The sequence below is a fragment of the Sycon ciliatum genome, chromosome 5, assembly GCF_964019385.1.
Source record: "Sycon ciliatum chromosome 5, ocSycCili1.1, whole genome shotgun sequence".
NCBI classification, from domain to species: Eukaryota; Metazoa; Porifera; class Calcarea; order Leucosolenida; family Sycettidae; genus Sycon; species Sycon ciliatum.
The window spans coordinates 35,798,986-35,823,233 of record NC_088647.1 but is presented as its reverse complement, the minus strand read 5'-3'; the positions used below and the strand labels follow the sequence as shown (position 1 = coordinate 35,823,233).

Here is a 24,248-nt window from a genome sequence, read left to right as displayed (position 1 = left end):
CTCTTTTTTTTCTTTTTCTGTTTATTCTTTTTACCAGGCGTGGGCCGTCCCCTAGCTATATATCATGTATATTGGCCCTGGACTATCAAAATGGGTGCCTTATTATTTTTCTGAGTGCAATAAAGAGTTGTGGACTAAAAAAATAAAATTAATAAAAAAAAATGCAGTGAACACCACTCAGCTGGGAGTCGTAAAATACGACTCCCTGGTGCATGGTGAACACCTGCACCTGCACTGCAGCATTGTGACGAAAAGACAAGTGGCCGAATGCCATAATAACTATGGCATTCGGCCACTTGTCTTTTTCGTATGACGCGCCTACTTCGTGTAGTATTGCGGAGACTCCGACTACCCCGAACCAAAACCGGGGGGGGGGGGGGGGGGGTTTCATGTACTCTTGCCCGAACACACTCAACACAGCAGTGTAATCATGGTTTGAAAGTGCTGCTTTTTTAGCGGCATACATTGTCCATCGATCCAAATTAACTTTGAAAGCCAAAACTGGCAAAAGGCAAGGACTACATGATTATTGTAACGCCAATAACGGCAAAGGCAAAGGAGGCGCACTCAAAACTGTCTGACTGTAGTGTTACTGAAGTGTCAGATAGACATGGCCCAGATATCATAACATGAGCTCAGTGCAGACAAGAGAGCTTCGAGTTCGACAGTTCGAGTTCGACTCGTTCGAGTCAAGACTGCGCAGACGATCTATGCATGCTGTGTGCATCATGCATGACTTCTGCACTGTACTGCATGCCGGTGCATGCCAGTTACTTGAGCAAGTCAAGACTGAACTCTTCAAGTGCTGGCGTTCACCAGATCAGATCGAGTGCAGCAGTCGGCCAGGCGGATCTCCAGTCTCCACTCTCCAGTGCAGAGTCCAGTCTATCTCCACTCATAATCATAATATGATTATCATCGCGTCACTCGGCGTAGCCAGCTGACCGTGTACAGTCATGTTCATGTACACTCACAGTAGTCAGTACTGAGAAATTTGCGCATGCGCTTTGGACACCAGCTTTGACCTTGGTTGCCTTGATTTCGTGCAGTTTTTAGCAACGGTCGTTGGCGTTGTTGTCCTGTGCTTGACTGTATGATAGTGTTTGTAGGTTATCGCGGAGTAATTTCTACTGCAAGCTGTCCAACGTAGGGATCCCAACTGTTCTTGGAGCTTAGAATTTATCCACCACATTTACGACAGGGTTGGGACGATTGGATATCTGGCATGGTGGTTGATAATCGGCAGTGTTTATGAACCAAATTCTATTGGGCCCTGATCACACTCGGAGCTTGCCGTAAACGGTTTGGAATAGGCGGTATGTCGTTTCTGGGCACAATTTGCCCATGCTTGAAAGCCGAGGAGCCACCACCAGTAAGTCTCAAGGGCTGTAGTCAGGTGCTCTCGGGCCTGCCACAATAGAAGGTGTCTTTTGTGCTGTTTTGCAGCGACGGAAGAAGATCGATCGAGCGATGATCGGAGAGCCAAGCAATTTTGTGGTGAGCATCACGGCTTTGTTGTAGAAATCGGTGAATGGCAGGGCCCTCAACTAAGTGCTTATACTCTGATTTATTGTTTTTAGCACACGGGGCACATCGGATCTGGCGATATGGGTGGCGGAGCTTCATCAGCGGTAAGAATGTTTCTGTCAACACTGAGAACTTTTCTATGAAGTATGATTCTTGTTGTTCGGATTTTAGTGTATTGGGTATTTGGCTGATCTTGTGTATGGTAGTTTACAGGATTGCATTCCGCAGCACCTTTTGAAAACGTGTTTGCCTGATATCTGCACAGCTTTCGGAAATTCAGCAGCGAATGGAATCGAAGGGAGGCTACCAGGCGAATGGAACAGCAGCGGAATGAAATCGACAATGCTTGATTTGCCGCCTTCAGATTTCGGTGAGTGACTGATGCAGGATGTCAGGATTATGCTACTGAATTATGCAACTCAATTTTATTTAGGGCATGGGTTTTCTGTGTGACTGTTTTTAGTGTTGGTGCCGTAAAAGACTGCGTTGTGAAATATTAGAGATGAACTAGTAATTCTGTATTGTAACACAGAATTGTAGTATTTCTCAGTTGTGGTTCTATGTGGCTGGAGCCAGTACGTGGAGTGGCTGGTGCTAGTACAGTGTCAACATTTCTCCAAGTATGGACTGGTGGCGACTTGGCATTTTGATTCTTCGTGGAGTGCATATCGTTGAAGCGATTCGACATCTGATCTCCCTAGTAATGCCCAGGAATGGCTTGCACACATGGGTACCAGGCTCTTGTGGATCATGGCAGTTGTTGCCAGCTAGCATGCTTCAGGCGTTTGCACCTGTTTCTGGTCCAGGTGACTGAGCATCTTTTTTTACATTTCCAAGTCACTCTATCAGAGGCTTGTAACACTGCCTATGGCGTTTGTTAGCTGTGAGTAGCTTCATGACAGCAGATTGTAGAATCGTGATTTACAGACAGAGTCAGTAGCATTGGCCTTGATGGTTTGAGCACTTGCACATCTACCTGCAGTTTGTACAATGTGGGTGTGAATACCACTCGTTGAAGGAATCGCCACTACCTGCGCCTGGCACTGGCTGCGCTCACGCTTATCAGGGTGTTCGTTTCCATTCCTCTGTAAAGGCACGTTGTTAAATCTTGTTTTCAGCCGTGACTGCCGTCACGAATGCTATGAGTATGGGTTGGGGAGAGGGTAGCTGCAGTCATGGCTCTAGAACTACAGTAAGAACACTTTGTTCTTTGGCACCCAATCTTACTGTAGTTCTCCCATGTCTTCTTGCCTTGCCCATTTAGAAGTATGCAGAAGTAACACGGTACTGTCGGTCGCCGAAGAACTGGGGGTCAACCTCATAACGTAGACCGTTCTTATTAATTTTTTTCATGTACTACAGTCTATGCTCAGTTGGATCACCGTGCATGGTATTCTCTGCTTGGTGACATTCTAGGCTGCTTGTTCCTCGTCGCCCGACTGTACTGTAGTTTCTATTGGACTCTGGAGGTGGTGCCGTTCATTGGTTATGTGGTGTGGCACAGCATGGCCGATTTCAGTTTAGTTTACCACGACGGATCCTGGTTGGGAGATGCGGACAGCCAAGAATGGATTGGATGCGCTGTCCGTAGTTTTTTTTCTTTCTACAAGCAGCCAGTGAACTCTACGTTCGTCATGCTCAGAGCAATGCCTGGGTTTTGGTAGAGGTTTTTACTAGTTGATGTTGTGGAATGATGACCATCAGTGGAATTGGTGTGTCCATTTGGTGGCCACTGCGAATGAAGGTCTGCCGAAATTGGACAGTCGTGTACATGTGTATGTACCTTTGCTGTGTTACTTCCCAGCTGGTTTTCCCAGCAGGGACGGGAGTTGGTTAACGCAGTAGGGTGCAAGTGGGTCAGGCTTGCTGTACTGTGTAGTGCGCAATTCCATCCATCAGGGTGCCTGTACTGCCACTGTGTACAGCAGTGCAGGCATCCAGTCTTCGCTTGTTGTTTGCAAATAGTTTAACTTCGTTTCACTGGGGAGAGTTGAGCGGTCAGATCCACCCTGCTTTATGGTTGTGTTTCTTTCTTCTGAACTCCTGTTGGTAACACTTTGTAGGCCCGGTAGATGTTACTTACACGTGTAGCTAATTGTATCTGATCCTGTACGTGCTTGTGGCCACTTTTCTGTGTACCCAAGCGTTGTCGATGCAACTTATTGATGTTTGGAATCGCTTTGAAAGGACTGTGTTGCTTGATGTCCATGTGGATTAGCAATGTGCTGCTCTGGGAGATGCTTGTTGCAGTTGTTCGATCTGGGGGCTGCTCTACTTTGTCCTTTGTATGCTGATCATACCTTTGACGTGGGCTGAATTCCCGTGATGGTGGCTGTGGAGCCGTGCCTCGTTTAGTACACCAGCATGTCCGCTAAACCTGAGCAAGAACTGTTCATCTGTGCTTGTTTTTCCGTTGGTGGCCGAATTACAGATGTATGTCTGTGTGTTAGGTAGGCCAGCTTTGAGTTCATGGTTTGACGTTCGATTAGTATTTGCAGTACGCCTACGGCTAATGCAACACACTGTGCATGACACATCAACATTGATGTCGAACGGTATTTCAGTATGGTGCAGTACGCCATTATAGTAGGTGTCCTTCCGTGGTGCTCCTCTAAAAGAAATTAGAAATTTATGCTATCGGTCATTGCTTCTCTTTTTTTATGGGTGCCAATGATGAGAAGTGGTAGGGTCACTACCGTAGTGACCGTAGCGTGTTTTACGCCCCTGGTCAAGTGTGTGGATCACCTTTCTCATGTTGAAACGCAATGCTGTTGGCTTTATGTTGCTGTTCGTACTTTCTTGTTTTGATGTTATTTGTCACTGAAGTTGACCAGCTTTCGTTTCATTTGTTACGCATCCTATCACTACAATACTCTCTTGCTATTGGTCATCGTATTGGTGGATGGAATGTCACACGTGTCTTGAAAGGCACTTGGGTAGCTAATATAATGGAGTATCACTGCATGCCAGTTGAATGCTGTGTTGTTCCTAGCTTGTCGTGCAGAGATGGTAGTACAAGTAACCAGTACGTTGTTCGGAGTGTCGGTGCCTTCTACGTAAATGTTGAGATGGGGCTGATTTCAGACAGTGTGTATGTAACTATTTTTGTTGCCGTGTGTTTGTGCAAACAGTGTTGATATGCAAGGCATCCTACTTGGCTTCAATGTAGATTTTGTGACACTGTTTGTTGTAGCATTCATGCAGCCCATGACTTGAGAGGAATCCTTGCGTCGTTGACCGGCACATACCGTATTTCCGCAAATAAAAGGCCGTCCTCGTATACAACGCCTTCCTCGTATACAAGGCCGGGGCAGGGGGCGATTGAAAAAATAAAAGACCGTCTCTGATTAGAAGACCGGGCCTACTAAATGAGTCTTTGTTCTTGTGTTAAAAATAGAAGACCGTGCTCAAACTGTGGGAAAAAATTAGAAGACCGTGCTCAAACTGTGTAGAAGAAAATGGAAGAACGGGGGGTAAAACTGTGTGACGAGAAATAGAAGAACGGGGTCAAACTGGGTTGAAAGAATACAAGACCGTCATCGATTATAAGGCCGGGTTAGGACGAGGTTGAAAAAATAGTAGACCGGCCTACTATTTGTGGAAATACGGTACCTACATGTATTTAGTGTTGCCTATCTGCTCTCAAGACCAGGGTGTAGTTTGCGAATACGCACGTTCACGCCACCTTCTCGTGATGAAACGAATGGCTGTTTCGTAAGCACTGACAACTTTGGCAGCATTAATCGGAAATAAGCCGTATAGCAAATGCCTTGCCCCCGCTGACTACAGTAGTCCAGAGCTGCAAAACTGGGTCACTTTACAGGTGTTGTAACGTGCTATTTTGTGTAGTCAGTTTGTGTTCCCTTTGGCAACCGTTCATGTAGCTTTGTTGTGGTAGCCACCGGGCTGTGGTGTTCTTTATGAAGCAGCAAAGGCCGTTGTTTGCGTTGTATTAGCCTTATCCACATTGTGCGGATGTAAGAATTCCCGTAGGTTGGTAAATGCCCGGTTGGATGCTCATTGTGTGCTATACTGTAAACTGCATAATATTCGCGACGGATAAATGTTCGCTATTTTCGCGAGAATTAACCCTCGTGAAATCTAACTTCAACAGTGGGTGCATGTAAGTACCCCCAGTGCTTCGCGAACTTTTGCCATCGCAAACTTGCTGGCTCTAAGAAATCGCGAAAAATTTGTGACGCGAATATTGGGCGGTTTACAGTACATGCAGATTGGGCCGGTTTAGGCCAATTCTCAATGGCAAACAGTTGCTTTTCCAACCTCGTCACTTTGGATAGAGCTAATGACAAGCTAGATCCTCGTCCGAAAAGGGCTGTTGCTTGAAATGCCTGCAGGGCACTTCTCGTAGCAGAAATACAGATAACACAATAGGGTCCCGTGCATTCAACGCCCAACCGGGTCGGCGGGATTTCGACCTGACGTCAATGTGCATAAGGCTAATTGATATTTCCTCACGTAGTATGCTGCATGGCCAATGTTTGTACTGTTGCTGTCCTACACTCGTATCGTTCCTCCGACCTCCCAGTAATATCGGTGTTCATTCTTTTTGAAGTACAGTAACTTAGGGGCCGTCCGCTAATATCGAATTATTTTAGTTTAAACTAAACCCCTCCCTCCCCCTCAGAACGTAAAAAATGTTGACATACATGCATATACAACAGCCATGTACATGAATCAATGTTTTCTGAAACGAAATTGGTCAACCCCCTCCCACCCCATAACGAAAAAAGTTCAATATTTATGGACGACCCCTTAGAACCTAAGGCCGTGATCGTTTGGTCGGATCCAGATCCAGATCCTTTGGATCCACTGGATCTGCAATGATCGATTGGTCGAATCCGGATCCAGATCCTCCGGATTTGGATCCGAGTAACCCTGCCCCGGGAGCAGGGTTGACTGGATCCATCGGATCCAAATGTGACCTTTGTGCGTATATGGCAGGTAAAAATCATTTTTCTACTCATTGTCGTACGTCTAGTGGACTTTTGTTGACTTTTCGTACGACGCGCGCGATCAGTACGACTTTTGCCTTTTTTGGGTGACCTGTCAGCGCCATTTTTTACTTCGTCAACATGGCAACAGCCAAGGTCCGCAAAAAAGTGTTCGGTTGATTCTGAAGGATCCGACGGATCTGAGATTTGGATCTGGATCTGGATCCGACCAAACGATCATAGCCTAGAACTCTCCTCCCCCCCCCCTTATCCGGGTGTCACAGGATCGAAGGGCACCTGTATCTCTGAATTCTCCTTAGTTCGGAAATAAGCTACGGCCATAATGGATACGGAGAACCGGTGTTTTCGGTTGGCCTCACTGAACCAAGTTCTGATGCTGTCCACAAGGATACACGGGGGGGGGGGGGGGTATGATCTTTCGGTCTGTGAAATTGTTTGGCTAGATGTTACGGGAAGGAAGAATTTTCGATTTGACTTTGCATATCTACCTTCTAACCTGGCGGGGGGGGGGGGGGATATCCGGATGCAGTCGCCTCCTGATGTAACGAAGACCGTTGTCCAGGATAATTCATTCTGTATAACCGAAGACCGTTGTAACACAAGTAAATGCACTTACACTGTGTGTTCAAACTAGGTCATGGACAACGGTTCGCTATATGCGAGTTCGTTATAAGTGGCGTCGACTGTGTGAGAGGTTGAACTGTAGAGTAACAGGCGTAGCAGTTAACGTAGACTGCTGATTATCTGGACGTCAACTATCCGATTGGTCGATTTTTCTGAAATACCGGTTTGGACTGAGTTTACCCCTTTCAGGACGGACTTGATTCAGGTAAACTGCTTCATGCACTACGTATGGAAGCAGTTTGGATCAGAACTTCCGTTTCCTTTTATCAATTTCGATAATCTTGGGTTCCTGGAAAGCTATGGTTCAGAGGAACACACTGGTGTAATCCTTACTCGCAACAGTGCCACTACATTGGTACTATAGCGCTGGGATGACATACGAAACGGGACTTTGAGCCGATTTGGTTAAATTGCTGGTTTTTTTCGTAATAATCACGGTAGAGCGCTGCTTTTTTTGTAGCTGACAGCTTTAGATCCGTGCCTGACGTCACTCTGCTCTGTACCTGCCTGGCTTGTCATGCCACAGGGGGAATCCCTTGAATGACACAGCGGGCGGAAGTCAAAATTTGCTGCAGGACGTAAAATACCTTGCGAGTATCGTAGCTCCACTATTTGACTTCGGATTTGTTCGAGCCGACAGCTGAGACGATTCTAATGTCGATAGACCTTTCGATTGCGCGATTCTGTCAAGGGAAAGCCGAGATACGAAAATTCGAGTTTATGCCGTATGCACTGCGCAGTCATGACGGATATATCCGTCATACCGTCCTTAAAGGGTTGAGGGACAAAAAGAGATTCCCGCCCAAAGCAGACAGCCCTGCGTCCCGAAGGGTACGCATATTCGGCAGTCTGCAGTATGTTGTTTGTTCAAGGAAAGTGTAAGCAGCAGCATTCGGGCCTGTGCAGATTTTATACTTGAAACGGCTGTATGAAGGAACTGGGTACCAGCGGTTGTGTCGCTTTGCTGATGGTGTGCTGTGTAAACGTGTCAAGGTCGGCTGGAGAGCGCAGTTGTGGTGTGGTGGTTGACGAAACATATTGCTGATATGTAGAAAGAAGAAGGGCCACATGGATACGAGTTATGAGCAACTGTCCACCACTATAACTAGATAATGTATGGTTGGAAAGTGTGACAATTAGCCTTAATACTACAGTGGCCTGTTTATAATCCGGCTCCATTCTTGTTACGAAATTCTGCTGGATTGGGGAGGGTATTCAGAAATTGTCGGTATGAGGGCAACAGGCTAGGTTAGGTGAACAGAAATTCTCGGTACAGAGAAGCAGTGTCCTATTGGATTATGTGTGTTAGTGTTTGTTCGGTGTATTGAAATTTTAGGTATGAAACAGACGCACCGAAAGTTTGTGAAATTACAGTACTTGATTAACGAAATAATCTGCTTTGTTGGTGCAACGGTCATGAACAGAACATTTTGTTTACTGGAGATTATGCTAGTTGAGATTCTTTGGAGCTGATCGTTTGAAATCGAACTGTGCTAATGCCAGGAGTGCATGTGCACTCAACGGGTCATAACTTAGTCAAATCCAAAACAACAGCAAGCCACGAGGAAATATAATAATGGAAATATTGGGTTGCTGTGCCGTGCGGAAGATGTCGAAGTCGTTTACCATGGGCAGCATTGTGTGTGCCATAACAATGCGCTTAATCGGAGCAGATTCGCTCCTGTGTAAATTCATTGCAACCTAGAATACGACATTTTATCTACAAAAAGAAGATGCAGCTGTGACTCGGTAAATATATGGTGGCCTTTTCTTGACCTGCTCAGAATGGCGTGGCCTTTTCTTAGTGGAATTCCCGTTTACGACAGCTCGCAAATTGCGGACTCCACACAGAGATGGTGGTCTTGTTCAGAGTCAAGTGACTGGAAAGGACGTTATCTGGTCTGGACTGTAACAATTGCCTGTCCTCAGGAGCATATGATCACGTTGACAGGCTTCACTGTATCTGTGTCGCCCGTGTCTTATTGACTTTTTTGGTTCTCTGTGTCCTGTGTGTGTGCAGATCCTCATTCTCAAGCGCTCGGTCGCATTAGCATATTTACTTTATCCGGGTTGGATGCATGGCCGCATGGGTGGGCGTTCCTTCACCGCAACCACCGCCGCCGGCGTCGGAAGCCACTCACTACTAGTAGTAGCACTAGTTCACACGACTGGCTCATCCAGCTTCGCTGTAAATATCCGTTCCTCGACATCATCAAACGTGCGAGGCTGAGTTTAGGATTTTCCCTCCCCCGTGTTGCACAGCGCAACAATAAATTTATTTGTACAGTTCAGCCTATTTTTTTGCTCCATGATGTATTTCTTTCCTTTCTCACATGAAAATTTTAAGATCTTGAAATACCCCACAACAGATCCGCCAGCGTGCCCTTTCCCGTCGTCTCCCGGTCTTTTAGCCTTCATTTTTTTTATACCAGCCACTTGTGTTTCTTTTCAGAGACGGAAAGAAGAGTATGCCAGCAGCGCGTCTTGCTCAGTGCTATGCACTGGCATCCGCGCCCCGCTGTGAACAAGTTAGTGCTGTGGTAGTCAGGGTATCTCTTGACTGCACTCGCGTGTGCGCTCGTGCCATACCTCCACCCGTTTTGTTGTCGTCTTGCTGACTATTCTCCTGCTATTCCTTTGTTATCCTAGCTCCCGAATCTGTTTGGGTGCCAGCTTTTTGTTTGGTCTTGTACGCTACCTCACCTCTTGTCAGACTGTTGTCCGTCACCTGGCAGATCCCATTCGCATGACAGTGTACACACCTAAAGCATGTCTCCCCTTATTTGCATAGATAACGAAATATCATCCCCCTTTTTCCTTCTTTTTTTCATTTTCATCATGCTTTTGTTTCTTGATGGTGGCTGCTCTTTTGGTTGTTGTCTGTGCAGCCTTCTTGACACTTTACGCTGAATTGGACATAATGGTTTTTCTTCTGTAGTTCTCCTGTGGATTTGGATTTGTGGAATTAATATTATAGTGAGATGGTCTCATTTTTGATTCTTACCCTTGTTGCTTTCTCTGATATAGACCTAGTTGTGCCGACTACCAGATTAATTATTATTGTTGTGGAGATAGTTCTTCCAAACCGAACTGACCTGGGTGTGTTGAGTTTCCACCATGTCAGAAGGTGACAATTACTTCCGAGTAGTGGAACTGCAACTAAAATTCCTTGCAAGTTCAGACGGTTGGCATTAGGTGCATTTGATCACTGGGTCTGGTGTTGCCATTAGGGATTACAGCACTCTGTGCCATGTAGACAAGACAATGCCGCTGGTGAGTGGTGACACTCGGGAGTTCAGTGGAGACATGGCACTGTGTGCTTATACATGTATGGAGTCCTCTCTGCTCAATGGCTACATGTCACAGACGGAAGGCCCAAGGCTAGTTTGTTGTGTTCAGTATCGTTATCGTGTGTCACAGACTGCACATTCATTTTCATAATTACATTTTTGTAATTCATCTATCCTTCTTTCTGACATGATCTACGTTACATGTATAATATGAACCAATAATTTTTTTACTTCAACTGACAGACAACAAGGTGTCAAGGAGATGGTTTCCTAGGTGAAAAATGGCGATCCACGGATATTTTTGCAGAACATGCAAAAAAACCGGTTGTTGCATGAAAAACTTAAAAAAAGAAAATCTTGAATATAGATCTGCCATCGCGATATCGCATCGATATCGCGATATCCACATCCAATGCAAACATGATTTGGATGATGCCTGATGCAGTGATGGTTCGCAATTTGGGAAACCAATACATGTAGTTATTTGTTTTCAGGATTTTATGGTGTCTCAGCCTACCTTGTACTGTAGAAGAATAAGTTAGTAGTAGATCCTGAGAGTGCCTCGGGTATGGCGTCTCTCTCCAAGAGGGAACATGACGAGTTGCGCTCGTGGCTTGTCCAGAGAGTGGCTCAGATGCTGGGCTACCCAGACAGCAGTGTGGTGTCTGCTGCAATGCAGTGTGTCCAGAAAGGCTATGACTCAAAATCCACCACAGGTAGGCGTTGTTCCCAGCCACTTAATCTGTGCATTTATTCACTAGTACACAACATTTCAGGCACATTCAATTTCGAAAAAAGACAATTTGGATTTGATATTGGAAAGATTCATTTCAGTATTTAAATAGAAATTTGGTGGCTGAAAGCACCATATCCGTTACATGCAAACACATGCGGGAGTGGCAGGACTAGCTGTTGGCTCGACCATGTCATATCCTGCTGTCCTTGTGTGCGGTATAATGGGTTGGCACACATAGCCTATCGATAGTCAACACACATGTGTGGCTGCAGAGTTGGTCGGACCAATGCCTCATCAAGTGGACCAGCTCCACCGCGCCTGCATACGTAGGGTAACAAGGCAGTCGACAGCCACACCTGGAGCAGAGGGGACTGCACTGTGTGCTGTAGGAGAGCAGTAACTTTGTTTGGATCAGGCAAAGATCCCTCTGTGAGAAAAGGCACTTGGTACTTGTCGTAGCGTCTAGGGGGGGGGATCACACGAGTGGAACATGGAACCATGTGTGTGTGTGTATGTGTGTGTGTGCGTGTGCGTGTTCTCCATTGGGTCATGGTCGATTTATACATCCTCGCATACGGCACCGCTGGTCTATGCTGCGTTTGGGCGCAAACACACACGCGCATACACTTTGGACCTTGGACACACTGCCATGTTCTGGCTATGCAAACCCCATGGGAGGTTGAGCAGGTTCGGAGCAGCAGGGGTGATGACGGGATAGGTTCTGTGTTCTACTGAAACGCCGGCCGCAATTGCAAACGATGCGGAAGGAGCTACGGTCTGTGTTGGTTGCTCTGGCTAAGCCGCGGCTACACTTGAATGCTGCAATTTCCACTATACTTGCTGCAACTGCTGTGTGCCATCACGCCAAGGCATGAGACACACACACGCACGCACACACACACACACACACACACACACACACACACACACACACACACACACACACACACACTCACACACACACACACTTGCTGGAGTACCAGTGCAGCAAAGCACCATGGCTTTTACGAGAGTTTAACCCTTTGTGTACTGAAAAAATGTACGCAGACTGAATTTGATCTCGACTCGCCTCAAATTCCATAATTCTCCTGGTCATAACTTTGGTCTCCTTTTGACGATTTTTTCAATCTTGAGCTTCCTGGAAAGCTCGTCGCAAGAGGAACACATTGAGCGCACACTTGCCACCACGAAGGTCAAAACTCCAGCGCTACAGCCCAGCGTCTTAGTTGCAACGCCAATATTCCGACAGAAGTCGTCTTGTACCAGCCATTTCGCTCTCCTTGCTTGTAACAACTAATTTTTACTTCCAAAAAATTTCACAATCTGCCACGAGTCCGTTTGCCATTTTGAATGTGTTTTTACGTCACTGGATGCCCAGAAAGATGGGAAAGTCCCTTATTCAAATCTGCGCGCGCGGCTATTGAGCGACAATTGCCGCGATTTGACTTTCGAGCTTCGTAACTCTGGAACCGCACATCGGAGTGTTTCTGCGATTGTTTCAATGAACAGCTGGGAGTTTTCTCTTCGACCTACATAATTTAGGTTTTGGAAATAACCCAGAAATGACTGAGTTACGATCGATTGAAAATTTGAAAAGTTTCGATCCCAGGGGATCGAAAGTTGTACAGTCCGTACACAAAGGGTTAACGCTGTGACTTGTGTGCCCTACTGTATGTATGTGTGTGTTCAGATGCGCTTAGCAAACTGCTGGAGGACAGCGCACCGCAGCTTGTGGGCAGCCTGTTTGAGAAGCTGAACCAGGTAAGAGAGCGTCTCACTCGGAATTCCCTTGGTGCGGTAACATATTGTAGCTGCTGAAGTGTGTGAATATGCTGCTGTAGTCTACTGGCACAGTGGTTGGGTTTGTTAATGTGACTTTTTCATTTTTTCGGTGAACTTACCAGCTTGTGCAGCTGTGGTAGTACAGTGATGTGGAAAAGTAAAATGGCTTCTTGAAGAACTGGGAAATTGTTTTCTTCTTTATCTAATCAGTGGGTGTATCGCCTGAGATTCCATGGAACTTCCAAGAACTAGTGGTCTATGCTCAGGCTATGGGGCTGCCGTAGCCCAAACAAATGCAAACAGCTGCGAAAACTGCATGTGTATTTGTTATTTTGGTCAAGATATAGAGCTGGCAGCAGTTGAGTCTGATGCCTCTGCGAAAACGATTTAAAAGTGTATTTCTTCTTCTCTGTTTGGCAGATCAAAGGGCCGTCGTCTCAGGGACCTGGAGCTGCTCCTCCGCTGAGATCTGTCACCAGTAAACGCTCCGTAAAGGTAAGGTGTTCCTCGGCGTGCTATAATTGTACCGATCCTGCTTCTTGCAAAGGAGAGACATTGCCAACGTGGCTTAGGCCATAGAGTTTTTTTTTGTAAGGTAAAGTTCGCACAACCGCGTTACCACCGTCTTTAACTATCGTATTTAGAAACACAAGCAACTTAGAGAAGTTTTGCTCGTGCCAGGCCAGCACCATATTTTGGGAAGGCTCCGAATACACCAGAGGATGCAGCCAGTGTGGTAGGAGTGCTCAATACCGTGGAGGCAGCGTGTACTACACAGACACAACCGTGTTGCCTGGTGATTGCATGGCATGAAGCTCAGAGTAGCAGCAAACTAGCAAACTTGTGCCTCGTTGCTCTGTGTAATGCTCCAGATACAACCCATGTGTGTGTGTCAATGTATGTGTGTGATCGTATTTAAACGGACAATCCCTTTCCACTAAGAAAGTGGTGGACATCACGCAACTGCATTACAAAGAAAACGGGGTTTGTCAACTGACACCACTCTATTCAGTTGCTATTCGCAATGGGTGCATGCGCTAGATGAAAAATTCTTTATTGTGATGTCGAAAAATTAGACGTTTCGGGCCAGTCACCATCATCAGAACAATTTACATCCCTTTCCAGCATTCATAATGTACTGACCAATCCGCTTCTCGTGTTGTCCACTGCAGGAGGCTTTCGGTGAGGAAGGCGCTGAAGAGTCAAACTACCCAATCCCAAAGCGCCCGAGACCGTAAGCCAAGACCTGGAAGTGTCGAATCTGCAGAGTTTGTGCATGCCTGGCATGTTGCTGAATTTGAAACCCAGTGTTGTTGTTGTCGTTGTCGTTGTTGTTGTTGTCGTCGTCGTTGTTGTTGTTGTTGTTGTTGTTGTTGTATGCGATGGCATTGGTGATCTGAGTGGCATGGTGTTAGCAGACTCTCACAAAAACCGCATTGTATTTGGTGGTGCCATGCTCATATCGGGCGGTGGCCCTGTTATTCCTAGTCCGTGTTTTTGTGTTTGAAGTCGCTATCAGTGTGACTACAACAGCTATGGCTGAGCTCTGATCTCTTCCCTATTGGAGACAGGTTTTCATGGAACTGGCAAAGTTGAAGATTTCTGTACGTGTAGGATGAAGATTGTTCCTGTCCAGATTTCTTTATGTTTGAAGCAGAGCTATCAAACCTTCAGGTTGTGTGTGCATGGTGTATGGGTTCTTTTTCTTTTTCTTTTGAATATTGGTTGGTGTACGGTATGTGTGTACGGTATGTGTGTGCATGCGTGTGTGTGTGTGTGTGTGTGTGTGTGTGTGTGTGTGTGTGTGTGTGTGTGTGTGCATGCGTGCGTGCGTGTGTGTGTGTGTGCAGAGACCCAGAGTCGCTAAGTGGCCCGGTGCCCGTTGCACAGCCGGCTGCGGTCTCCGCCGTCCCCGCTTCCACTGGACTGCCCGTCGCAACGCCCATTCTCAACTCAAACCAGGTGAGAGTTTTGTTCCGAGCACCATGCCTGCTGAACCGTCCCGGATACATGTACATGTACAGTGAAGCCTGTCTAAGAAGACCGCTCAAAGGGCCTTCAAACTGTGATCTCTGTTACCAGGTGGTCTCCTGTCCAGGGTGACTTGACTGGAAATAGCATCCCTTGGTCCTGGTTCCAGTGGTCTTCTAGGAAAGGTGGTCGCCTTCTCCTAGTGATCACTTAGCCAGGGTTTACTCTACGTGTAGAGTAGAAGGGTCAAGTTAAGGGTCACACCGGATTAGGGATCGGAGCCCGGGGAGGGGGTCACTTGGCACGTACATTGTGCGGGTGATCCTTCGGAGCCCGGGGGGGGGGGGGCACTTGGCATGTATATTGTGCGGGTGATCCTAATACCGGGATTTAATTTCCGGCCCAAGGGGGGGGGGGTCCCCCGTCGGTTTCTGAGGAAGCCGTAACTTTCTTCGCTCCAAACTATTTTTCCGGGTCCATCTACTCACAAGAAGTCGTTTTGCACACCTTTTTGCCCATCCCTGTACAACTGAGTCCAGCTATGTCCGCGCAGAGTTAGGTGGACCCTTAACCCGGGTTCTACTCTACACGTACTGTCAGTGTGTGCTAGTTTGAAAAGTCTCGAGTTGTCAGTACATGTGCCAGCAATGTGTTCTCATTTTGAGTAATTAGTGACCCGCAGTACGCGAGTTAGCTTGTTCTGCATGGCAGTGCGTGTATAGCGGACAAGCGTGCATGCAGGCCAGTGGCTGTGTGTATTGACAGTCCGGAGTGCGCGTTGAACAACAGCTCTTGCTATTGCGGCTGGTTCTGCTGCTGTTGCTGCTGCTGCTGTCTGTATTTGACTGTGATCATCCTATTCATGTTTTGTGCTAGCTTAGAGTGTTGAGTACTCCACCCCAGGCGCGTGCTCGGCGATGGGCACGGGGGGCACGTGCACCCCCCAAAAATTTTCAATCTGATCCAAGGCAATTGTAATGTATGCAAATATGCTCTAAAATTCAAGAAAGGTTGCAAACAAATTGCAGAAAATTGCCGGGGGGGGGGGGGGCTCCCGTGCACCCCCCTAGTTGGGGGGCCGAGCACGCCCCTGCACCCAATCTACAATGTTTAATACGGGTTGTGTTGCTGCCTTTGCTGTGTCACACCTGCGTAGATTAGTGATATTCTAGCCAGGACCAGGCAGCAGATTGAGGAGAAGAAGGCGGCTCTGGCGGTATGTTATTGTCATTCTGCTTGCTTGTCTTGCTGTATGCTCACATGGGCTATGGGTGTATGCTACGTTGCGGTGTTGGTGGTAGTGATGGTACTTCTGGGTGTCCTGTTTTCTCTGTCGTCTCCTCCGTGTAAGTATGTGTTCGTGTGTTTGTGTCTTTGGACGTGCCGTGTGCACACTAGAAAGTAGAAACTCTTGTAAATTTCACAACACGGTCTTTTTTCTGCCGGCTGTTGCTTTGAAACACAGAACCAGCAGCGTCTGCCGTTCATCAACCAAGCCCTGGCTGCGCAGCAAGCTGCTGCACCACCTGCTGTAACAGCAGCTGCCAGTGTTCCTGGCCTGGCTAGTTTGGTAGCTGGCTCACCGCTTCAACAAGCAGCATTGGATGCTCAACGTAAGTCAACATGAAATACTTTTTGAACACTCAAAATCCACCCCTAAACAGGGGGTGCGGCTTATACTCCGATGATCAAATTATTGGCCACAGGCCATCGTGAGAATAAAGATTTCAAAAACGGTGATAAATAGGGTAGATGTCTGTATTTCGTAGGAAACAAATGGGGGTGCGGCTTATACCCCGGAAATACCGTATATCGTTTCAAAGCCAGTGCATTCTGCAGGTGGTAAATCTTGATCCCGAAGGGAAGGCTCGCCGTGCTCCGCCGATAAGTGTGGTTTCTTGTTAGTCCGACACTGTTTGTGTAACGGAATTCTGCTTAGAGAGGGTGCTAGATTAACTATATTGTGTGTGTGTTGTTGTGTGGAGTGAATTAGGACATCTTGATTGCTGAAAATTGTGCTGGCTTATCGTGGCTACTGGCTTATAAAATGCTGGATTAACGAGTGACAGCCTTACTTCTGGTGCTCTTGGGTGTTGCAGAGGATAGGTTTGTTTAAAAATTGGTTCTTTCTGCTCTGTGTCTCGTTAGGCAAGAAAGCAGAGCTGCAGCAACGTGTACAAGCACAGGTATGTACTGGGGATTTCTTCTTCTTTCCACCTACGCATGCACGCGTGCGCTTCCACACCCACGCACAAGCACACACGCTCGCGCACACACACACACACACACACACACACACACACACACACACCTTGACCTTGACCTCAGCCTTTTGATTTTTATTTCTTTTATTTCGTTAGGAACCCAGAGGTAACGGAATACTGTTATAATCACTAACCTTATAAGGCTGGCACATGCATGCATTTTGCATGCAGCAGGCATATGTGCCACCTATCCTTTTTCAGTTTTATCAAATCATCCATTCAAATGTGATTCCCAGCCAAGTGTCCGTGATCTCTTCCAACGCTTTTTGCTGGCGAATATTTCGTCCTGTGGTATCTGTCCCTGCACTCATTTATCGTGCATTTCATGATGTGCGTTTGTGTGTGCACGCTTGCTTGCTCATGTGTGCGTGGGTGTGTGCATGGGTGTGTGCGTGGGTGTGTGCGTGGGTGCATGTGGGTATGTCTTCATCTTACCAGTTGGCAAATCAGCAAATCCGTGCATCGCTTGCTGCAAGTGGCCAGGCAGCACCAGGGGCACCAGGGGCAGCACCTAATGCCTCAGCTGAAAAGTGAGTATGCGTGGCGCTTGTGCTCATGTGTTCTATCTTTACTTCTCCTGTGTTCTCAATTTCACGCTCTCCTCTCTCTCTCTCTCTCTCTCTCTCTCTCTCTCTCTCTCTCTCTCTCTCTCTCTCTCTCTCTCTCTCTCTCTCTCTCTCTCTGTCTCTCTCTCTCTCTCTCCATTTGTTAAATGGATGGTGTCTGCGGAATTAGTTGGCAACAAACATACACTGCAATGCGCCAAATTGATCACATATTTCCTCTGCTTTTCTTCCTTTCTGTCTCTCCTGCAGGCCAATGCCACTGATTTTGGACTCTCAGGGTAGGACCATTGACGCGACAGGCAAAGCCGTTCAGTTAACAGCAGTACAGCCATCGATAAAGGTGAGTGCAAACGCACGCGTGCATGCAAACACACGCAGCGAGAAGCAGCCTCTTGCCGCTAGAAACCTGCATGGCTGCCACAGTCACTGATAACAGTATTGCAGTGAGCAAATTCGAATTGTAGAAACACATGGTTTTCCTGGCACAGGTGTGCGTTGTTGTCGTTCATGTACAGTCAAAACATGATAAGACGTACCCACAATGGAACACGGAAAAAGCACTTTCTGAACACGGAAAAAGTACTTTCTGAACACGGAAAAAGTACTTTCTGATGACTGTACTTACTACACCCACGCTGCAATCAAGTGTGCCAATGTTTCGTCAACTGCAAAAAGTATTGTACTGCACGGTAGTGCGTCTTACACCCTGTATGTCCTAGGCGGTATTGACTGTATCTCTTAAAATCAATTTGTCTTCTCTGATCCATCCGTAGGCAAACATCCGTGCCAAGCAACGCGAAAACTTCAAGATTGAGCGGCCGTCCACCGAAGACCTGATGGACAATAATCCGTACTACGATCCCCGAGTGTCGTAAGTCTGCTGTTTGTCTCTGCACTTTAGTCTAGCCATTTTCTGGTGCAGGGAAAGAATCTCTGGTTATTTCAAACTTAAGAGATGAGAAGGGAGAAAGAGCGTGTTACTGTAGCTAACACAGGATCCGGCGCATGAAATCAGTGGAGAAAGTGCCGGCATTCATGCCAAGTCCCCCGTCGGGCCAGTCTCGCGACCTGAGCTTGCATTTTCATAGCCACTTCAGCATACTGTCCTTTGGTCTACTTCACGGTGTTCCTACAATGTTGAGTGGTTTCCAGTGTTGCATGGTTTTCAATATGCCCCAGTAGTATGCACCAAATTAGGTGCACGCTCTCCTTATTCGCTATTGTCCCTGCTCTCGATCCAGATCCATTTGCTGCTGTTTTATCGTTTCTCCCCGTCACCCCACAGGATAAACAACTCCCAGCGCACCAAGCGCTCCTTCAAGTTCCACGACGCCGGCAAATTCCAGCAGCTGGCGCAGAAACTGCGTGCCAAGGTTGGTAAACATCTTGCTTACAGAGCAGAACCTCCCATATATTAACCTCCCTTAGCAGAAACCGCCCTTATATGGATGTCCTTTAGCAGAAACCTCACAACCAAAGACATCTCCGCATTTCTGCATTTCTTCCGTCACAAATATTCAGCCAAGTTGCTATTCAGCATTTAGAACACTTCCGTGTAACTTTCTGTACTTGCTGTGTGGTCATTCATTGTGCTGCAGAAACAACTCGAAAAGCTCCAGGAGTCCATCGCATCTGTCGCAAAGAAGACCGGTATATCATCAGCAACGAAGCTTGCCCTTATCACGCCGTCAACGGACGCAGTAAGCTCCTCTTGCGAGTGTTGAGTCTCGAGAAGTGTGTGCCTGTATTGATCTGTTTGTGCTTGTGCATTGTGTTTGAATTTCTTTATTCTCACGATGGCACCATCGCCAATACGAGTTGTTATTGTTGTGGTTGTTGTTGATGTTGTGTAGGAAACAGATCAGATTCCTGACGTTGAATGGTGGGACAAAGTGGTGATGCCAGTCAGTGAAGGGTATGCTACTTCATCTCTAGTGTAATGTGACATTCATTTGCTATCGAGTTTTGTGACATGCTAGAAGGAGAGTTGGACATGAGCCTGTGGACTCCCCCCCCCCCCCAACCTTCTTTCTACCCATCTTTCTCTGGTATGTCTCGTTGTTGGTATCTCTCTCCTTCTCTCACTCTCTCTCGCGCGCACACACACACTCACTCTCTCTGTCACTCTCTCTCTCTCACCCCACCCCATTATTTCTCCAGTCAGTATGGTTATGTGAGCACTCTGCTGCTTTCTGTCTCATGATTGTGTTGATCACACATATACACACACACGCACAGGTATGATGAGGTTGTGAAGTGTATCCAGCCGCTGGCCACTAGTGGACTGGCTACGTCATCATCGGGTGGTTCAAGCACTGAGGACGCCAGTGGCCAGCCATCGTACCGTAACATCACACAACTGGTGGAACACCCTGTACCCTTCTACACCAATGCGCAAAAGAAAGCAGCGCCTGTGCTGGCCGTGCAGCTCACCAAGCAGGTACTGCCGCAACTGTAGATAGCTTGTAAACATGTGCTCTTCTCTAGCTTCAGGGATGAATTTATCCAGTATCGCATCGCAGTTTGCTACTCAAAATCGATCTACTGCTACTCAAAAATCACAGCAACACGCAGAAAACTGCGATACATACATGTACAGGCTATCCATGTTTTTTGTAGCTTATGCCACAATTGAGATTTTGCATGGCAAAAACTGCTATGCAAAAACATGACAGTAAACTCATCCCTGAGCTTGTATTTGTATTTACATCTGTTGATTCTCCACACAGCTTAGCTTGAATCAAGGGTGTCTCCGTGTTCAATTGCATTCCAATGACTCTAGTACAGTCAACTTGGCTTATAACGACACTCGGCGGCGGGGCATCAGAAAAGTGTCCTTATTCGCGAAGTGTCGTTATACCCGAAGTCTCATTCTATGTGTCACAGTTGGATGGGACTTTGCTCTGGGCATGGAAATTCTGTCGTTATTCGCGAATTGTCGTTATATCCGCAGTCGTTATTAGCGAAGTTGACTGTACACCTTCCGGTATGTTTGTTTGTAGGAGCGAAAGAAGTTGCGTACTCAGAGGCGTCGTGAGGCAGAGAAGGAGAAACAGGAGAAAGTCAGTCTTGGTCTCATGCCACCGCCCCCACCCAAAGGTGAGTTACTTCACCAGCAACAGCAAGAGACATGCAAATAAATAATATTTTATATTGTAGACATTTTGTGCTGCGGACAGAGCTCTTATGCCCATGATGATTGTTCGTGCATTGTAGATTGCAACTTGTGTGTGTGTGTGTGCGTACGTACGTACGTGCGAGTGCACACATCTCTACTTCAGTATGTTGTTCTAGTGCTAGCCTGATCAACCAGTTTCTTCTTTCCCATGAATTATTATTCATTCATGAATCATGTGTTCATGCTGTGTGTTTTGCCCAGTGAAAATGTCCAACTTAATGCGTGTCCTGGGAAGTGAGGCCGTTCAAGATCCCACCAAAATGGAAGCATACGTACGAAGCGAAATGGCCAAGCGACAACGGTAAGCTTATCTGGAGAAGCCCAAGGACAAAACCATACCGGTATCCTTGTCTGGCTGTGAAGAGATGGTGCTACACTTGCTTTGCTTCACTGTCCACAACTGCCGGAACTGTTTATATGCGTGCCACTTCACGATAACTTACTTTGCGTGTAGCTGGTTTGTCTGAATATTGAAGATGAGGCCGTGCAATACCCCTTTAGAAATAAAGCTTGCTTTTAAAAATATGTCCTTGTTGCAGAGCTCACGAAAGTTCCAACGCTGCGCGCAAGCTCACACCCGACCAGCGCAAGGACAAAAAGCTGAAGAAACTCGACGAGGACGTGTCGTGCGGCGTGGACGTGCAAGTCTACAGGTGAGCATTGTCTACTAGCAGTGTGTGTGTGTGTGTGTGTGTGTGTGTGTGTGTGTGTGTGTGTGTGTGTTTGTGTGTGTGTGTGTGTGTGTGTGTGTGTGTGTGTGTGTGTGTGTGTGTGTGTGTGTGTGTGTGTGTGTGTGTGTGTGTGTGTGTGTGTGCATGCCGGAGTATGTGGTGTGATGTGTGTGTGGGAAAAAAATGAAAAAGACCAAAAAGTAGGGATTCACTGGCCAGAAAAAGCCACTTCATAGCTGTGTGGTGTAGACCAGGCTGAATAGTGGCGGTCAATTCTTCAGCCTTGCAATCTGTTGAATGGTGCAATCCCAGCACAAGCTGCTATGGCTTCTGCTGTAGCATCGCTATCATCGCCTCCGGCGATGGGCGTCCAATGGTCCTATGGTGTGTGTGTGTGTGTGTGTGTGTGTGTGTGTGTGTGTGTGTGTGTGTGTGTGTGTGTGTGTGTGTGTGACTGCATTGTGTCAGGCGTAGAATTACCCATCTTGTTGGATATTCAACGTGTTCGGTTACCTGGCGACCGGATAGGTGGCCTCTGACTGTACAAGTTCATCCATTGTGATTGCGGTATTCCTGCACGGTTCATTGCATATGCTGCACTGTGTGTTTTGTCGTGTTACTTGCCATTGTATAGAGTGACGGACTTGACGGACCCGAAGGTACGCTACAAAGTCGACATCAACGCACAGCAACTGCACCTGACCGGCTGTATTGTGCAGAGCAAGGACCTCAATCTGGTTGTCGTTGAAGGCGGTGAGTGATGTTCACCTACGTACATCGTCTGCTAATAGAATAGGAGTTTCTGTGCAACCCCCACTCGCATTCCTGGTTCCAGCGCGCATGCCTTTTCATCCCCGGGGGCGAGAGTACGGTTTCACCCGACTGGCACGGCTTGACAATCATCGCACAGCAATACAATCATGTACAGCGGAACCTGTCTCAGCCTACCGCCCAAGGGACCGTCCGAATGTGGCCTCCGTGTACAGGTGGTCGCCTAATCCCAGGATCATTTGACTGGAAATAACTCTCTTGGTCCTAGGTGCAGTGGTCCTCTAGGACAGGTGGTCACCTTGACAGGTTCTACTGTACACGTATGCTGATGCTCGAGTTAGTTTGTGTTCTACAGTGCAAACCAAGTTGAACTTCGGTAGGGTTGAGCTTCCAAGAAAGTATGCCGTCAACTCATTGTATACTTTCCAGCCTTATCGTCTTATCGCCTTTATGTTCCTGAAGTGTGTCCTTCTTCTTAGTATGATCCAGGGAGTCGTAAAATACCGGTATTTTACGACTCCCTGGTATGATCACATTCTTGTCTCCGAGGAAACTGTTCAACTCATTGTGCTCGTGTGCTCACCCCACTGCATGCCCACAGGACCGAAATCGCTGAAGAAGTACAAGCGTCTGATGATGAATCGCATCAACTGGGACGAGGCGCGGCGTAACATGGACAAGAACCTGCGCAGCGACAACTCCGACCAGCCCAACCAGTGCTCAGTCGTCTGGGAGGTAAGTCCTTGTGTTGCAAGAGATCCACGAGCGGGATTCGAACCCAGCACACCTGTCTTTCCGCGACAGTGCCCTACCGATTAGGCGACCAGGGATCACACACACCCGTGGCTCCTTCTTGCTACTTTTTTCGTCACTGGTTGCTATGGCAATGGTGCACGAGCGTTCCGCGAGCGTGAATTGTAAAACACAGCGGTTTTGAACTCTATGTGATAGTCAAGTCGGCGGAAAAGCACGAGCTCCGGTGTAGGGAGCAACCACCTTGGCTTTGAACTTTCCTAACTGTATGATGCTGCCCGTTTTACTGCCTAAGTTAGCTCTACTCGGACTACTCGCAATGAACTGGGCTTGATTTCATTTGTTTGTTTGTTTTGGAAATAAGGAACCTCGTGTGTGCTGTCTTTGTAACTTGTGCATACATTCCGGTTTCTTTTTCTTTTTTTCAGGGTATGGTTGAAGCGCGGAACTTTGTGGATTGGAAGTGCAAGCAGTTCCCAGTAGACTCAGGTGCGCGAGAGTTCCTGAAGAAGTTCAACGTCCACCACTACTGGGACCTTGCTCTCAGTTCATCCATCATTGAGGGCACGGAGGATTGAGGCTTCACACGTGCTGTGTTTTGTTTCAGCAAATTACCTTTTACAACTTCAGCATGGCGATGAGTCACCAATGTGTGAAGTCGACATTAAGCAGTATTGCTGGTAAATCTGCTTGTCGCAAGATTTTGTTGCTTGTTTTTCTTGATTTTTCGGCGCTGTCCCGTTCGCCAATGCTTCAATCCTCAAGTTCATTTGTAGCATTATAATTTGTACAAAGTACTTTTCAGTATTGACCAGGATCTTTTAGTGTTCTCTTTGCTGTTCAAATTGGATTATTTCGCCTTATCTAACCATGCTTGTTCTCGTTTGAAGGTGGCTGTTGCAGATTTTAACATCATCATTGTCCACTCACTGCTGCTACCTGTCTTCTGCTGCTGCTGTGCCATTTGTTGCTTTTTGGTGATGGTTTGTATGTCTTTCTCTGTTGCCAGTTTTTCCAGTACATTTTCTTGACAGGACTGGCGGAATAGGTTTTTTCATTGTTCTGGCCATATCAAAAAATGTCATAACCTTTCGTGCTTTGTGTGTGATATGGTGGGTAAGCATGACCTCTTCAGCAGTAAA

General features: G+C 47.0%; 2 protein-coding genes across 2 annotated transcripts; both read left to right on the top strand.

Moving 5' to 3' along the window:
- Positions 1 to 1,037: 1,037 nt before the first annotated feature.
- LOC135818512 (CDC42 small effector protein 2-like) lies at positions 1,038 to 10,214 on the top strand. Its single transcript, XM_065331899.1, has 5 exons — positions 1,038 to 1,372; positions 1,447 to 1,497; positions 1,581 to 1,631; positions 1,793 to 1,897; positions 9,145 to 10,214. Exons 1-4 carry the CDS (start codon positions 1,319 to 1,321, stop codon positions 1,859 to 1,861), a joined length of 225 nt encoding a protein of 74 aa, XP_065187971.1. The 5' UTR covers positions 1,038 to 1,318; the 3' UTR covers positions 1,862 to 1,897; positions 9,145 to 10,214.
- A 603-nt stretch (positions 10,215 to 10,817) lies between these two features.
- On the top strand, positions 10,818 to 24,193 carry LOC135818511 (U4/U6 small nuclear ribonucleoprotein Prp3-like). Its single transcript, XM_065331898.1, has 21 exons — positions 10,818 to 11,130; positions 12,841 to 12,911; positions 13,353 to 13,427; positions 14,105 to 14,166; positions 14,783 to 14,894; positions 16,060 to 16,119; positions 16,369 to 16,516; positions 17,052 to 17,089; positions 17,606 to 17,697; positions 17,983 to 18,073; positions 18,507 to 18,604; positions 19,019 to 19,106; positions 19,332 to 19,433; positions 19,587 to 19,648; positions 19,972 to 20,173; positions 20,736 to 20,832; positions 21,113 to 21,212; positions 21,451 to 21,564; positions 22,217 to 22,335; positions 22,955 to 23,088; positions 23,535 to 24,193. The coding sequence occupies exons 1-21, from the start codon at positions 10,983 to 10,985 to the stop codon at positions 23,682 to 23,684; spliced, it is 2,163 nt and encodes a 720-aa protein (XP_065187970.1). The 5' UTR covers positions 10,818 to 10,982; the 3' UTR covers positions 23,685 to 24,193.
- Positions 24,194 to 24,248: the final 55 nt, after the last annotated feature.

Bases quoted from the DNA above. Each gene is read 5' to 3' on its own strand.
- LOC135818512 (XM_065331899.1), top strand. From the start codon at position 1,319: ATGTCGTTTCTGGGCACAATTTGCCCATGCTTGAAAGCCGAGGAGCCA. The intron at 1,373-1,446 runs GTAAGTCTCAAG...GCTGTTTTGCAG, and splicing joins AAGCCGAGGAGCCACCACCA to CGACGGAAGAAGATCGATCG. The intron at 1,498-1,580 runs GTGAGCATCACG...TATTGTTTTTAG, and splicing joins GAGAGCCAAGCAATTTTGTG to CACACGGGGCACATCGGATC.
- LOC135818511 (XM_065331898.1), top strand. From the start codon at position 10,983: ATGGCGTCTCTCTCCAAGAGGGAACATGACGAGTTGCGCTCGTGGCTT. The intron at 20,833-21,112 runs GTGAGTTACTTC...TGTTTTGCCCAG, and splicing joins GCCACCGCCCCCACCCAAAG to TGAAAATGTCCAACTTAATG. The intron at 23,089-23,534 runs GTAAGTCCTTGT...TCTTTTTTTCAG, and splicing joins AGTGCTCAGTCGTCTGGGAG to GGTATGGTTGAAGCGCGGAA.